This window comes from Meriones unguiculatus, chromosome 15, assembly GCF_030254825.1.
Source record: "Meriones unguiculatus strain TT.TT164.6M chromosome 15, Bangor_MerUng_6.1, whole genome shotgun sequence".
Taxonomy (NCBI): Eukaryota; Metazoa; Chordata; class Mammalia; order Rodentia; family Muridae; genus Meriones; species Meriones unguiculatus.
The window spans coordinates 14610290-14623291 of record NC_083362.1 but is presented as its reverse complement, the minus strand read 5'-3'; the positions used below and the strand labels follow the sequence as shown (position 1 = coordinate 14623291).

At 44.5% G+C, this 13002-nt stretch overlaps 1 protein-coding gene across 8 annotated transcripts in view; it reads right to left on the bottom strand.

The window, feature by feature from the left end:
• Ptprm (protein tyrosine phosphatase receptor type M) overlaps nt 1-13002 on the bottom strand; it is a 674808-nt gene that overhangs the window by 72791 nt on the left and 589015 nt on the right. For all 8 annotated transcript variants that reach the window (XM_060368219.1, XM_060368222.1, XM_060368217.1 and 5 more), the window contains 2 exons: nt 3437-3513; nt 1381-1417 (listed from right to left, as the gene is read on the bottom strand). In XM_060368219.1, the coding sequence (XP_060224202.1) occupies nt 1381-1417; nt 3437-3513 (114 nt within the window). The remainder of the gene's footprint in view (nt 1-1380; nt 1418-3436; nt 3514-13002) is intronic.

Sequence of the window (13002 nt, the reverse complement as noted above, 5' to 3'; positions counted from 1 at the left end):
TTTTAAAATGAGGGTGGGTGGTCCATGAAAGCGCTCAGCTGCTCATGCCAGTGACTAGACAGTTGGCTCTCTTTATTTCTGGCCGTCTGTTGCCACTGGCTAGATGACACTTGTGATGTACAATAGAAAGGAGAATCTAGCTTTCTAACCTCAGCATCCTGGTCTTAAGATATAACACCACTGCCACCAGTACTACCAGTGTGGGGAGCTGCGGTGTGGCCCACTCTGCACTGAGGCAAGGCTTCCGAGGTCTGGCCACAGGGCACTGGGCATGGTCTTCTCTGGGAAGGTTAGCTCTCACCTGCCAGTCTTTAGCTACCTCTGGATGTTCTGTTCATTAACAGAAGTCTGAAGTCTGAAGGCTGCAGAGGAAGCTGCCAGGCACAAAAGCATCATTGCAACTCATTCTGCAGAAAGCGGTTTTGCAAGTGTTATTTTTTCCTTCCTAGCCATCTCCCTTGTGTGGGGAGAAAAATCAACTGCAGAAAGCCAGAAAGGACAGTGCATAGAGCTGGCTATTTAGTCACAGAAATCTTGAAAATTCCAAAGAGATTTAATTACATGATGTTTATGCCACCTGTGAAAGCATGGGGGCACCAACCAAGTTGTTGGGTAGATGAGCGAGGGGGGAATTTTGGACATTGAACAACTGAGGTTCCGCATGCATTATAAACCATGGCCAATTCCATCCTCAATGCTTTAAATCAGCTGCTGACACCTGCCTCAGAACACCTGGAAAGCCATTCTTACAGGGAGGGCAAGGCCGTACAGTCTTTAATTTGGCTACACCCAGAAATTTTCACACCCAGCACCATCCAGCAACACCACCCAGAGAGTGGCCAGATGGGGTTGCTTCCCTGTTTCCATTCTTGATCGCTACATTTCAAGTGCATTCATGCTTGCTGTCCCTGGATGATGACCATTTGCTGTTTGCAAGTCCGTCCCCCCCGCCCAGTACTCAGATACACATGGCCACCTCACAGCTGCCCCCTAAAGTCAACTTCTAGTATGACTGTGGCTCCTCAGCAGAGACTCACACAGTTCTGTGGACAGACAGGCAGCAGGACGTACTTATTAAAGGGAATTTTCCTCCCCCATCTCACTCCATATACACATGGAAAATACAGGATACATTCTTGCAGATGTCAGGCTAGTTCCAAATGCATTCAGACTGAATTCAATAGTGAATCAGTGAGCCCATCTCTTTAATGATCCGAATAAGTGATTACACACCAAAACTTCTGCTAAGAAAATGTGTCAATGGCTAAGGACACTATACATTGCATACAAAATATCTTCATGAGGGTGCGGGTGATAGGTCTGAAGTGATCAAGACTAGCAAACAACAAAGTACAGGTATGAGAGCTGAACTAAACTTACCTTGGGTTGCGATATAATGATTGGGTCGATGATAGCCCTAAAAATAAACAAGAAATATTTGATAAATTTTAAAGTCAGCAGGTAGCACAGAAGTCACACGCTGAGTCTGTGGAAAGGCCTGTGCATCCAAATGCCAATGTCGGCGTCACTTGAGGGCTCAACTGCCAGACACAGGATCATTGAGTTTGTCTTGCTAAGTGAAGCTGCATCAAATACAGCCCGGGTGGTGTGCAGGAAGGGCAAGGAACTTCATTACACACTGGCTATGAGATGATGGATCAGCGGCAGATGCTATCAATTTATGGATTCTCTGAACGAAAATGACCAGGCCTCTTATTAAGGTGTGAATGGCTGGAAACGTGCAATAGAATCTGGTTTGCATTTGGGATGTTGTTGGCAATGTGCCAAGGACTCAACACATGTTCTGTTCTATCAATACGGACAGTTTCATCAATAGCAGCACTCAGAACCACTATCAAACACTTGCTCCTAAGAGGTTATGTAAGACCCCCTTCTTTTCATCATCACCCTATAGGAAGCAAGAAAGATTAAAGTGGGGCCAAAGAAAGTAGGAGGCAAAGATGTCATAAGAGACGTATCTGAAAAAGATAAAAGTCAATTCAGAGAAAATTACATCCAGTAACATACTGCATCGTCTTGGATCTTAATGCATTTCTGTCCCTGGAGATTACCCTAAATACTGTTCCCAAAGATAACTGGAAAACAGAAAAAAAAAATTTGGAGAGAAAATACACATTTCTCAGACACAAATGCCTGCCTGTTAGATTATTTTTGCTCTCGAGTCAACATCAATGAGTAAGAAAGGTAGCAGTTCTGTTATGCAATTGATTTGCCTCACATCTGAAAAGACAGAATTGTGACCAATATTATATAGAATTCTTTAGAGAGTTACTCATTTGTTAGCTGTAAAGAGCAGTGACTTCCTCCTCATCCTGCAAGTCTAATACCTTAGGAAGTGTCCAGGAGACAGGAGGGATACATTTCATGAACTGAGCTAGCCCATGCTGTCCCAGGATGGTCCTTGCTAATAACTATCTTAGTCATTTTTCAGTCCTCATCTGTTTCACTTATTAGCTGAACATCCCCTTAAAATCCTTGGGTGGTTGGTTTGTCAAATTTATACAAACCTGGGCATATCCGAGAAGTGGAGACTCAACTGAAAAATGCCTCTAATATTAGCCTTGTAGACAAGTCTGTAGGGCATTTTCTTGATTAATGATTGATGTGAGAGGGAATATGGCGAGATACTTTGGGAATAGACTCTAAACACAAAAGTCATTTGTGTTTCATGTATACCTTGGACACACAGCCTAAGGGCAATCTGTATAATAATTTAAGTCTGCATGAAACAAAGTTGGGTAAGCTAGGTCCCTGGAAGTGCTAATTGACTGAAAACCTGGCCCAGAAGAGCACATCTTTGGGAACGGCACAGAAGCCGAATTTGCTCATGGAGGCTTGAGCCTCGCAGGGCACTGCACGGTAGCCTGGATTTCCTACTTCTGATTTCATTCATTCCTTCAACCGAAAACAAGCTGGCTCTTAAAGAATTTATCCTAATGTAAGATATTAAGTTAACATGACGCAGAATGAACAAGGCGCCCATCTTCAATAATTAAACAGCTTGCATTTTTAATGACGCGCCTTGCTTGCCTTGGAAGTCCTGGTGTACAGCTGCGGATGACTTTGAAGGCAGCTTAAAGGGTTCAGTGATGACGAGAGCCTGCTAATCTCCACGTTAGCAATTAGAGGGTTTTGTCCCATTAATATGCAAACATTTTTTTAGGTTGTTGACAAAAAAACGTAAAAACATTTTCTTAGTCCACAGAAGCATGGATAGGCAGAGAGGGCATAGAGAGGAAATAAGATGTTTATCCCCAAACAGGCTGACTTCCCCAAACTGGATTCTGTGGAATGTGGGGAACGCTGACGCTTGCTTGTGGATGGTCATTGGCTCATGTTTACTGACTGCAGAGCAGATCTGGTGTGGGGTGTGTGTCAGAATGCCCAGGTTTATTGACCGTTTTGGGGTACGTACGTCAATGTAGTTGCCATTGATATAGTCGGAATTGTTGTCCCCTTCCAGCATCTGTAGCCGGACCCGAGAATGATCATCTGTAGGAGAAAACAGAAAACAGCCATCAGTGAAAGCAACCCCCGAGGCTGCCCTCGGTCTCAGAACTTCTGTGCAGCAGGGACCCTCCCCTCGTGCTTTAAAGATGGCTACTGTTTGTAATTTGACATTCTTTGAGGCTCAGCCCTGTAGTGTGGCTGGGGGTTAGTGGCTCCAAGTGCGAAGATGAGAGTGCTCCCCTCCCCCCAACCTCTGTGCACTTCCTACCAAGGCGATTTGCCTCACTACAATGTAAGAACAGTAAAACAAACTAATAATGGACTGGAACTCTGAGAATGTGAGCCTAGGCAAACATATCTTCTTTTAAAGTTTGCTTGTCACAGTAACGGAAAGCCCACTTACTCAAGATAATAAATATTGTACACATGAACTTCCTATTTTGCTGTCAAGGTTAGGAATCTATAGATCTTTGTTTTTACTTTTTTAAAAATAACGGCTCTTTTTGCTTTTTTGATCACTGAAACACAAACAGTACTGTAAAATCTGGAAACTAATAATTATAATCCAGTCGCTCTTAACCCATAAGAGTTAATTCTTGGGTTGGAAGTTTGAACAGCTTCTCTAAATCACATACAAGACCTCAGATGCAGAGGGCTCCTTATAATGACCACCTTGAAAGATAATGGCCATAAATCCTCAGCTCGGCCTTCTGGGAACTTTGAGTGGAGTCTGTCTTAGATGAGGCTTTCACTGCCATGATGAAGACCATGGTCATAGGCAACTTAGGGAAGACAGAGTTTATTCCAGCCTACAGATCTTAGGTCACACTCCATCACTGAAGAACATCAGGGTGGGAACCCGGAGGCAGGAGATGATGCAGAGGCCACAGAGGAGGAGTGCTGCTTACTGGCTTACATGGCTTGCTCAGTTTGTTTCCTTTAGGACCCAGGACCACCAGGCCAAGAAGTGATGTTACCCAGAATGACCTGGGCTTTTCCACATCAATCATCAATAATAATAATAATAATAATAATAATAATAATAATAAACAAGCAGCACAGGCCAATCTAGTGGGTTTTTCTCAGTTGAGGTTCTCTCTTTCCAGATGATGCCAGCTTGTTGTTATGGTGATGGGAGAGCAGCCAGCACAGGCCATCAGCCTTGGCCTCTTCTGAAGAAGATACTGGCAAAAACTGTCAGGAATTGGGCTGTTTCAGGACAAACATCACCAGAGAGGTGACAATCAGAAAGTAGTACACTGGGCTATGATTGTAATACTAGATCCACTTACATTATTTCCTGAATGGAAATTTTTCTTTCCTAGTACTATTGTTTATCTTGGTTACTTCCCTGGAAAATCTGCATTTTAGAAGGAAACCTCTGGAGGTTCTGTGGACTTCAACCCCCATCACTTGTTCTATGCCTCAGATACAATACAGAATACCAAAATAATTTTTTAAATGAACAAAATGCAAAAATTACTTTTTGAAAAGATTCATCCTTTACCCCCACCTCCTCGAACACAAACATCATTGTAAATACCCAGAAAAGAATTTGATATTATGCAGTAAGAAGGGAGACATCCATCCTCTGTGCAGCGGTAACAAGTTGATTCTATAGGCATCCTTATGGGTGAATAGGAATCTGCCTAGCAATACTGTTTACTATGAACAGAAATGTTCATAACTTATAAAATGGGATGCTATTTAGTAATGATAATGAATGAGCTACAGTTAACATACACCAAAATGGACAAACTGTATAAACACAAGCCACACCAAAAGAGAGTCACGTATAGAAGAGTCTGGCAATGCTCACTGTTGACTTTTATGCAAGATAGAATGTTCTACACCATTGTTCATCAGTGTCAGAGTCACTAGTCACGCACAGTGACTGAGCACACGGACTGTGGCTCCAGAGAGGAACTGTTATTTCACGTGTTTGGGTATTTTGCATGCATGTATGTCTGTGTACCACATGTGTGCCTATGGAGGCCGGAAGATGGCATTGGATCCCCTGAACTTAAGTTGTGAACCACTGTGGCTACTGGGAATCGAACCCAGGACCTCTGGAAGAGCACCCATTTCTCCTAACTACATGAGCCCCTGACTCGTTTTTTTTACCTGTATTTAATTTCAATGGTTTTAAATTTAAATAGCCATGTGTAGCTGAATAGCTACCATATCGGGGATTTAGCATGATAGAGTAAAATGTCCCAACTTACAATTTCATGTTGATTATGTGTTAAAATGCTAATGTTAATATTTATACTATCCTGGGTTAAAAATATACACATTATTTAGTATGTTTCTATTTAGTATGTCTATCAGCGATGTTAAAACGTTTTATATGTGGCTCATACTATACTACATAGTCTACTGCTTCTGGAATGGCTTTGCTGGGGGTTACTCAAAATGTGAGAAGAAAAAAAGAAAACTGTTACTTTAAGATCTTCATAGTCTCTCTCCCCATCCCTGTCCCTGTCTCTCTCTTTCCTGTGTGTGCACATGTGGCATGCGCAAAGTCGGGCTCGTGAAAATGCATGCTAGGGAAATGCATTATCCTAGAATCACCCAGCCCAACCATTTCACCAGTGGATGAAGCAGCAAGCCGTTTTCAGAACAGGGTGCCCTAGGGTCTCCCAGGGTGTTGGCTGCTGTCTCGGTCTAGACTCGGTTGGCGGCCTCGTGAACTTTTGCTTTACTGCAGTATGCTAGGGAGTCTACTTTGAAGATATTATTACACGTGAAAGACATAAAAGAATAAGAGGGCAAATACTGTGGGACTCTGGTCATGAGGCTCAGTGGTGGGAAACTGTACAAAGAGTAGAATGGACATTATTTGGGCCTGGGATGAAGGATGAATGGAGAGCTTTATAGAAACTCTTCACACAAGTTCACATTTGCAAGATATAAAGAAGAGCTCTGTAGACAGATGTTCAGCAGTGTGAGAAGGCAAGCATTATGCTGCATTTAGTCTATACAACTCGAAGAAAATACAAACACACCCTTTCTCCATTCTCTACTCTAGCCCAGATCTCCAACAAAATAGCAAGGATCTCATGGACTTCCAGTCCTTTGCTGGAAAGACCCTGCTGCCATGGTTTGCTCCCTTTCCCTGGAGAGGTTCCAGCAGCCAGGGACTCCAGCTTGCTAATGGAGATATTATTCATATATTATCCATGTACATTTGCTAGACACGTCTAAGAATTAGAAAAAGGCTATGATGTGTTCTCATTGTTAGTGTTAAGTAAGTACGAACAGAATTAAATCTACCTTCCAGGAAAATGCAGGTGTTTCTTGGTATATGTTGGGGATCTGCCTCAGAACTCCATAAATACCCAAATCTATGGATACTCAAATCCTTTCTATAAAATGTCATCCTCTTTACATGTAACCTATGCAGCCTCCCCTCCATATTTTATCTCTATGGGGTACAATGGAACTGCAAGGTAAACAGCTGCTTCTCCGTTGTATAGGGACTGAAGATAGGAAATTGGCACTAATGCAGTACAAAACCGTCTTTTTTCCCCAAAGACTTTCAGTCCGAGGTTGTCTGATGCCATGGGTGTGGTGAGCGCCTAACATATGGTGATCCAAGAGTATAATGGCACTGACAACGGGCCAGCCTCTAGGAGGAGGGGCCTGCAGAGAGCACAGGGAGGTACGTCACCCATGGGAGCAAAGCCGTCATCTAGTGACATGTTTCTCGGTTATTGGGTATATTGGTTAGTTCTAATTGCCAACCTGACACAAAGTAGGAGCCCCTGGGAGAAGGGCCCCAAGGGATGACTGTCAAGGTCAGGTTGGCCTGTGAGCATGCGATGACGCGAACAGATGTGGGAAGAGCCTGCTTGGAGTGGGTGCCGCCATTCCCTGGGGTGGGGGTCTTAGATTCTGTGACATAGGAGAAAAGGAGCTGGGCGTGACTGAGCATGAGCGTGTTCATTGTCTCTCTGCCCTTTACCGTGGGTGTGACTAGCTGAGTAAGTGAACCACAAATTCATCATTGACCATTGGCAACAAAAGAATAATTTGCACCACTAGGTTTTTTTTGTTTTTTTTCTTTTTGAGATCTCATCTACTCCAAGTCAGATGGTGTGCATTGAGATGAATGTATCATAACCTGTAATTTAGGAAAACTCAGCTTTCTTTAGGGTAATGGTGAAGCTAAGTCATATGGAATGTTTATAAGGAAATGTTTATCAGACATTTCTAGCATGTAACAAATACTAGAATCATCCAGAATAAGGAACCAAAACCATGCCAAGCCCTCATAGACAGTTTCTGTTAGGAAGGCCAGCAGCCAAGGGTCTGGGCATGATTGTTGAATGATGAGGAGGCCCAGAGAATTGGGAAACCTAGTAGGATCTCTGGCTACCAGTTAGTAGCCATCAAAGTGATATGGCCAATGCTTCAGGGACTTTATATTTCTGGAGGTCTCAGCCAGGAACGTTCAAGATGCTCAAATGTCAGCATTATTAATGTCCATCTAAGTCTATCCCTAGTGTGAGTGCTTTCCTCTTTCATGTTTTTATTTTGTGCTGAATGAAAATACCAGAGTCTGTGGAGTCCCAGAAACCCTCGTTTGAAAGGTGAGCCCTGACGTCAATGATGGACTCAGACAACTGTGACAGCTGAGCTTTAGTAAGGAGGAGGTGACATGTCTCCTCTCACAGGACTGTTGAGAAGAGGAAGCACGATCAAACAGACCACTTCCTGGAGCACAGCCCTGTTCATTCCTGTATTAATCGATCTGGGAGCTCACCCCTGAGGGAACAACTCAAGGGGGTAAGTTCCAGAGTTTCGGAGGCCTTACTCCGTCACAGGGAGGGAGGGAGTGGCGGAGCAGAGCAGACAAAGGCATACAGAAAAGGCCCAGGGCAAGAAATAGCTCTGCAGGTAATAGTTCTGGGACCTTCTCACTCTAACGGGGCCCCACCTCCCACCGTTCCCTATAATGCCATCAGGCTATGACTCCATCAAGGGCGTTGTCCATTGATTATGTTAGCATCCTCAGGATCTGATGACTCCCCCAGGCCTATCAGCTGGGGACCGAGTTTCTTCCTGTAACTGTACAGTCCCTACTGTAGCACATCGCCTCTTTTACGTGAATAAAAGCAACATTCCAGTAGAAGCTGCATAACAGAATTCAGATCACTGAGAGCGGGGGATGAACTCAGAGAACAGCAGAGCTGGGAGAACTGGGGCTCCATACAGCCAGTCTCAGGGAGGGACAGGAAAAGGTCTGAGTCACGCTCATCAGCTCCCACCTCCGGATCCCCAGGCAGCCACTCAGGGACTTCCCTACCCTTATGTCTGTGCCATGCACCACAGAGCTTAAGATCCCAGGCTCCGGAGCCAGAATCCTGGGGTGAACCCCAATCCTGTCACTTGCTGGTTGTGTGACCCTGAAGGAGTCAATTAAGTGCCTCGATTTCCCCTGCTGTAAAATGGGCGTAATAATAGCAGCCAACATTTCACAGTGCGAGGATTCAGTGATTTGATCTAAATAATGTGTTCAAATGTGTCGGCTTCACGCAAGTGAGGAAAAGCGAGCAGTCACAGTTTTAGGACTGAACGCGGTACAGCAGAAGACCAGAACATTATTCACCCGGACAATTTCTTCTGACTGTCTGCCAGCTGTATGCTGACAGCAGCTCTTCTAAAACACATTTTTTTTCCCCTTTCACCCCCTTAATCATTCAGTGACAGGAACAGTGAACTGAGCAGTGGTCGGTCATAGAAACAAAGGGCTGCTAATAAGACGTTAAGGGGGATTGCTCGGGTTGTAGTTGGTTTACTGGCGGAGTGAAGAAGAGCAGGCCGCAGTCAGCATGCACAAGGCATGCATGTATAGCTGGCCCTCCTCATTTGCCCGCTCCGTATGCACAGATGTGTGCTTGGGTTTAATCACTATAGATTTCCCTCCCTGTGATTACTCTCTAAACAATGGAGTAAAATGTCTCTCCATCCGGCACGTACACCGTGTTAGGTGTGATATGTAGAGCAGAGATTATTGAAGTGTCACCATTAGGAGGTGTCCCTAGTTCACACGCCCTGCTCTGTGTAAGGGACTGTGACTTTCCCGTACGTACTATGTGGAGGCGGTGTGCGCATAAATATACACAGTGGGGCAGCTGGCAGGAGGGCCTTTCTCTGAGGCTGGGGTTTGATGTCTTCATCATCAGAAAAAAAGCTCACTCTATTTTTATTATAAATCAAAGCAACAGAAATGAAAAAATTAAAAACACAAAGCCAATAACTTCACAGCTTGGAAAAGCGAAGCCCAGGGTAAAGTTAAACAAATGGTAGCAGGATTTCAATTAGGAAAACGATGCTCCGGGCCATTTCCTCAACTTTACTGTACACATTTTCTTTAATGTATGTGTATTGCTTTTATAATTAGAGAAAAAGTAGTTCTTTTCCATGCATGCCTGGAATGCAACTAAAACACAGCGATGTTTACGCAATAGTCACAACTCAGTGTCCTCCGTCACAAAACCAACACACTCAGCTACGCTGTCAAACTCAGTCTGCATACAGACTACTCACCATTTCCCCAAACTAGAGGGAATGGGACAAATACTCCAAAATGTCCTCACGCCTGACTCACTAGCTTCCCATATAATCAACCTCAGGGCCATTCCTGATCCCGTCTTCCAATCGTTCCCATTTGGGTAAACAGCCTGCGGGTCCATTAGCCACTGCACACCTATAGGTGTATGTGACTCTTTCATCTATCTGGCCCCACACCCTACCTAGATTTCTGGTTGATCAGTTACTTTCCTTGAGTGTACCTTTTCTCACTTGGGATACTGACATTTGGGGGAAAGAAGCTGGCACATGAAGACCTGGTTATGAAAACTTCCACTTGCTGTTGAATAATTACCGGTGGCCCGTGCTTTCCACATGTATGTGTGCCTGTATGTGCTGCAGGTGGGTCATGTGGTGCCAAAGCAGGTCTATACATGTAGCTGAGAAGGAGACGGGAGGGGAAGGAATGATGCTGAACAAAGGTGTCAAGATATAGTTGGCAAGGAGAGCAAGTACTCACGTTCCATAGCGTGACGGTGATGATAATCACTCACAACAACTTACTGCATATTTTGTCAAGAACTGAAAGAGATGGTTCAAAGTCCCATGATAAACATGTAAGGATGGAGAAAGGCTGATTACCTCATGTAATGTGCATATGTACTGGAAGTCATACCGTACTGCCATCAATATGTAAAACTATTATGTGTCAATGGGAAAAACAAAACAAAAAAAACCCACAAAAAAACAAAAACAAAAACAAAAACAAACTTCAGGAAACCACTGAGGAATTAGGAAAAAAATACTAAAGAAGTAGAATGGGTCTTTCTGCCCCAGATCCTCTAAATATTGTATTTATACCTTTTAACTAAATGACATTATTCTAAAATACCCATAAGTAGCTGCAAATGCTTTCATGCTTTCCTATTATGCAGAGCAATATTGGTAATGGCTTTACAGTTTTAACCTGCGCACGATCAGGTATTCCCATAGCGGCAGCAAAGAAGCCTGCAATTGACAAGCTTTCATCTCCAACCAGTTCTCTCTCTCTGCTAAATATTGATGGCATAGTTAAGTTAAATATTGAATTGGAATTACAGTGACCGAAGTAACATCTGGCCTTTGGGAGGTGACTCGAAATTAATTTAATTCCCGGTGATTTCTGCAAAGAATGGCTTTGCTCCTTCTGCAGTTACATCTGGCCGAGGACTCTGCTGCACCTGTTGCAAGGTACAGCCTGTGAGAGGGGTCAAGTGAGCGTCATTATGAGAAGCGCTTGGCGCATCGCTGTCTGAGTCCACTTGTCTTCCCCAGACATACAGGGAGAGGAGGTGGCCCTGGGTCTGACCACAGGGGGGCTCTGTATGAAGATCCCCTCTGCTGTTGGTTGGTTGGCATCTTGCCTGGTTTGTGGCTTCTCCACTTACTTCCTCAGCCACAGTCTCTGTACTGCTCAGAGCCCTCTGGGGATCCTTGACTTTCCTGATTTTGTCCCTGTCTCCCTGAACATGCTACCTCAATCCTCATGGTCTGTCCTCCTGAATTTAATGCAAACAGATCCTGTATCCTGGTTCCTCCTCATCTAACAAAACCCTTTAGTCCCTTCCTTCCCGCTGCCCTGGCTTTTGCAGCTAAGCCAGAGAATGGCAATTGTAGATGGTCCTTACAGATCTGCTGGAGTTGCTCAATTAGCAGAGACAGAAGAACTCAGCTCTAATGCAAAAACTCCTGGGAAAAATAGGCCTTCAACTTGGGTCATCAAAATTGGGTTTCTGGTTAAAGCAATCTGGAGGGAAAGATGAGGACAAGCAACCCTCTCTTAGTTACTGATTAGCAGATGACCCGAGGAAGTGGGGCTTGCTCCAACAGAGGGCAAATTCAGAAAGGACCTTTCCTTTCCTTCCCAGGAAGGATGTGCTCGCTGCCACCATCAGCACCCAGCCAGTCTTTAATGAGGTAGATCTCCATCAGGACTCTGGCATCAGCCAGCCTCTGTATCTAGGCTCAGCAGGGTCACTATTACCGCCTCCTCTCTCCTGGGTGGCTCCTGGGGTCTCTGTGTGCTCTCTGCTCCTATGCCGACTCTCACTGTCTGAGGCTGCCTATCTGCCCCAAGATTCACTAACTCACTTCTGGTGCCAGGCCTGCTTCCTACCGTTCTTAGGGCAGTCCTTTTAACCGTTCAACAACTCATCTGAATGCCTCAGAATGTTTCCTAACTGCACCCATAAGCTTCCCGTGTTACTGCTTACCCCAAGGCTACGCCTTATCTCTTCTTCAGCTGCCCACCTGCCTATCTGTCTGTCTGTAACTCCTTTATGTGTCTGACCCCACACTCTATCCTGGGTCTTTTGGTCAGTTACTTTCCTTGAATCTACAACATACATTTTCTCACTTGGCCCACTAAAGATCTCTTAACTGAGTGATTTCTGACAGATTTTCTATTTCGAAGTCTGATTAACAATTTCCAATGCGTGTTTGGTTAACAACAAAAACTCATTTAGTAAAATTCCCCTGTTTGCGTAATAAAGAGTAAACGCCTTGATGTGCATATGGTTTGGAGCCTCTTCCTCCTCCTCCTCTCTCTATGTGATTTAACTCTGAGCTTCCCATTCCCCCCACATAGCCTTTCTTCAGTTCCCCAAACTCAAGTACCCTCTCCCACCATTCTGGTATCATAATAAGGTCATTCATTACTCCTTTATCATCTCACGTTCCATGTCACATCCTCAGGGAGGCCTTCCCACATCTCCAAATAAGTCAGTCTCCACAGCTCAAGCTTTAACTGAACTGTGGACCACTGGTTGTGCCCTTAGCTTGTATTTGTCTCATTTGGGTAATCAAGAATAATAATTTAATTCTGCTCCTCCTCCCAGCTACCTGAGCTTCTGCCCTGTGACTCTTAGGTTCAGGAGGGCAGGGACTCTGTCACTGAAGTTACCCCAGTGTCTCGTGCCTGCATTTTCCCTCCAGCCTCTCTGCTCTGGCAACGCT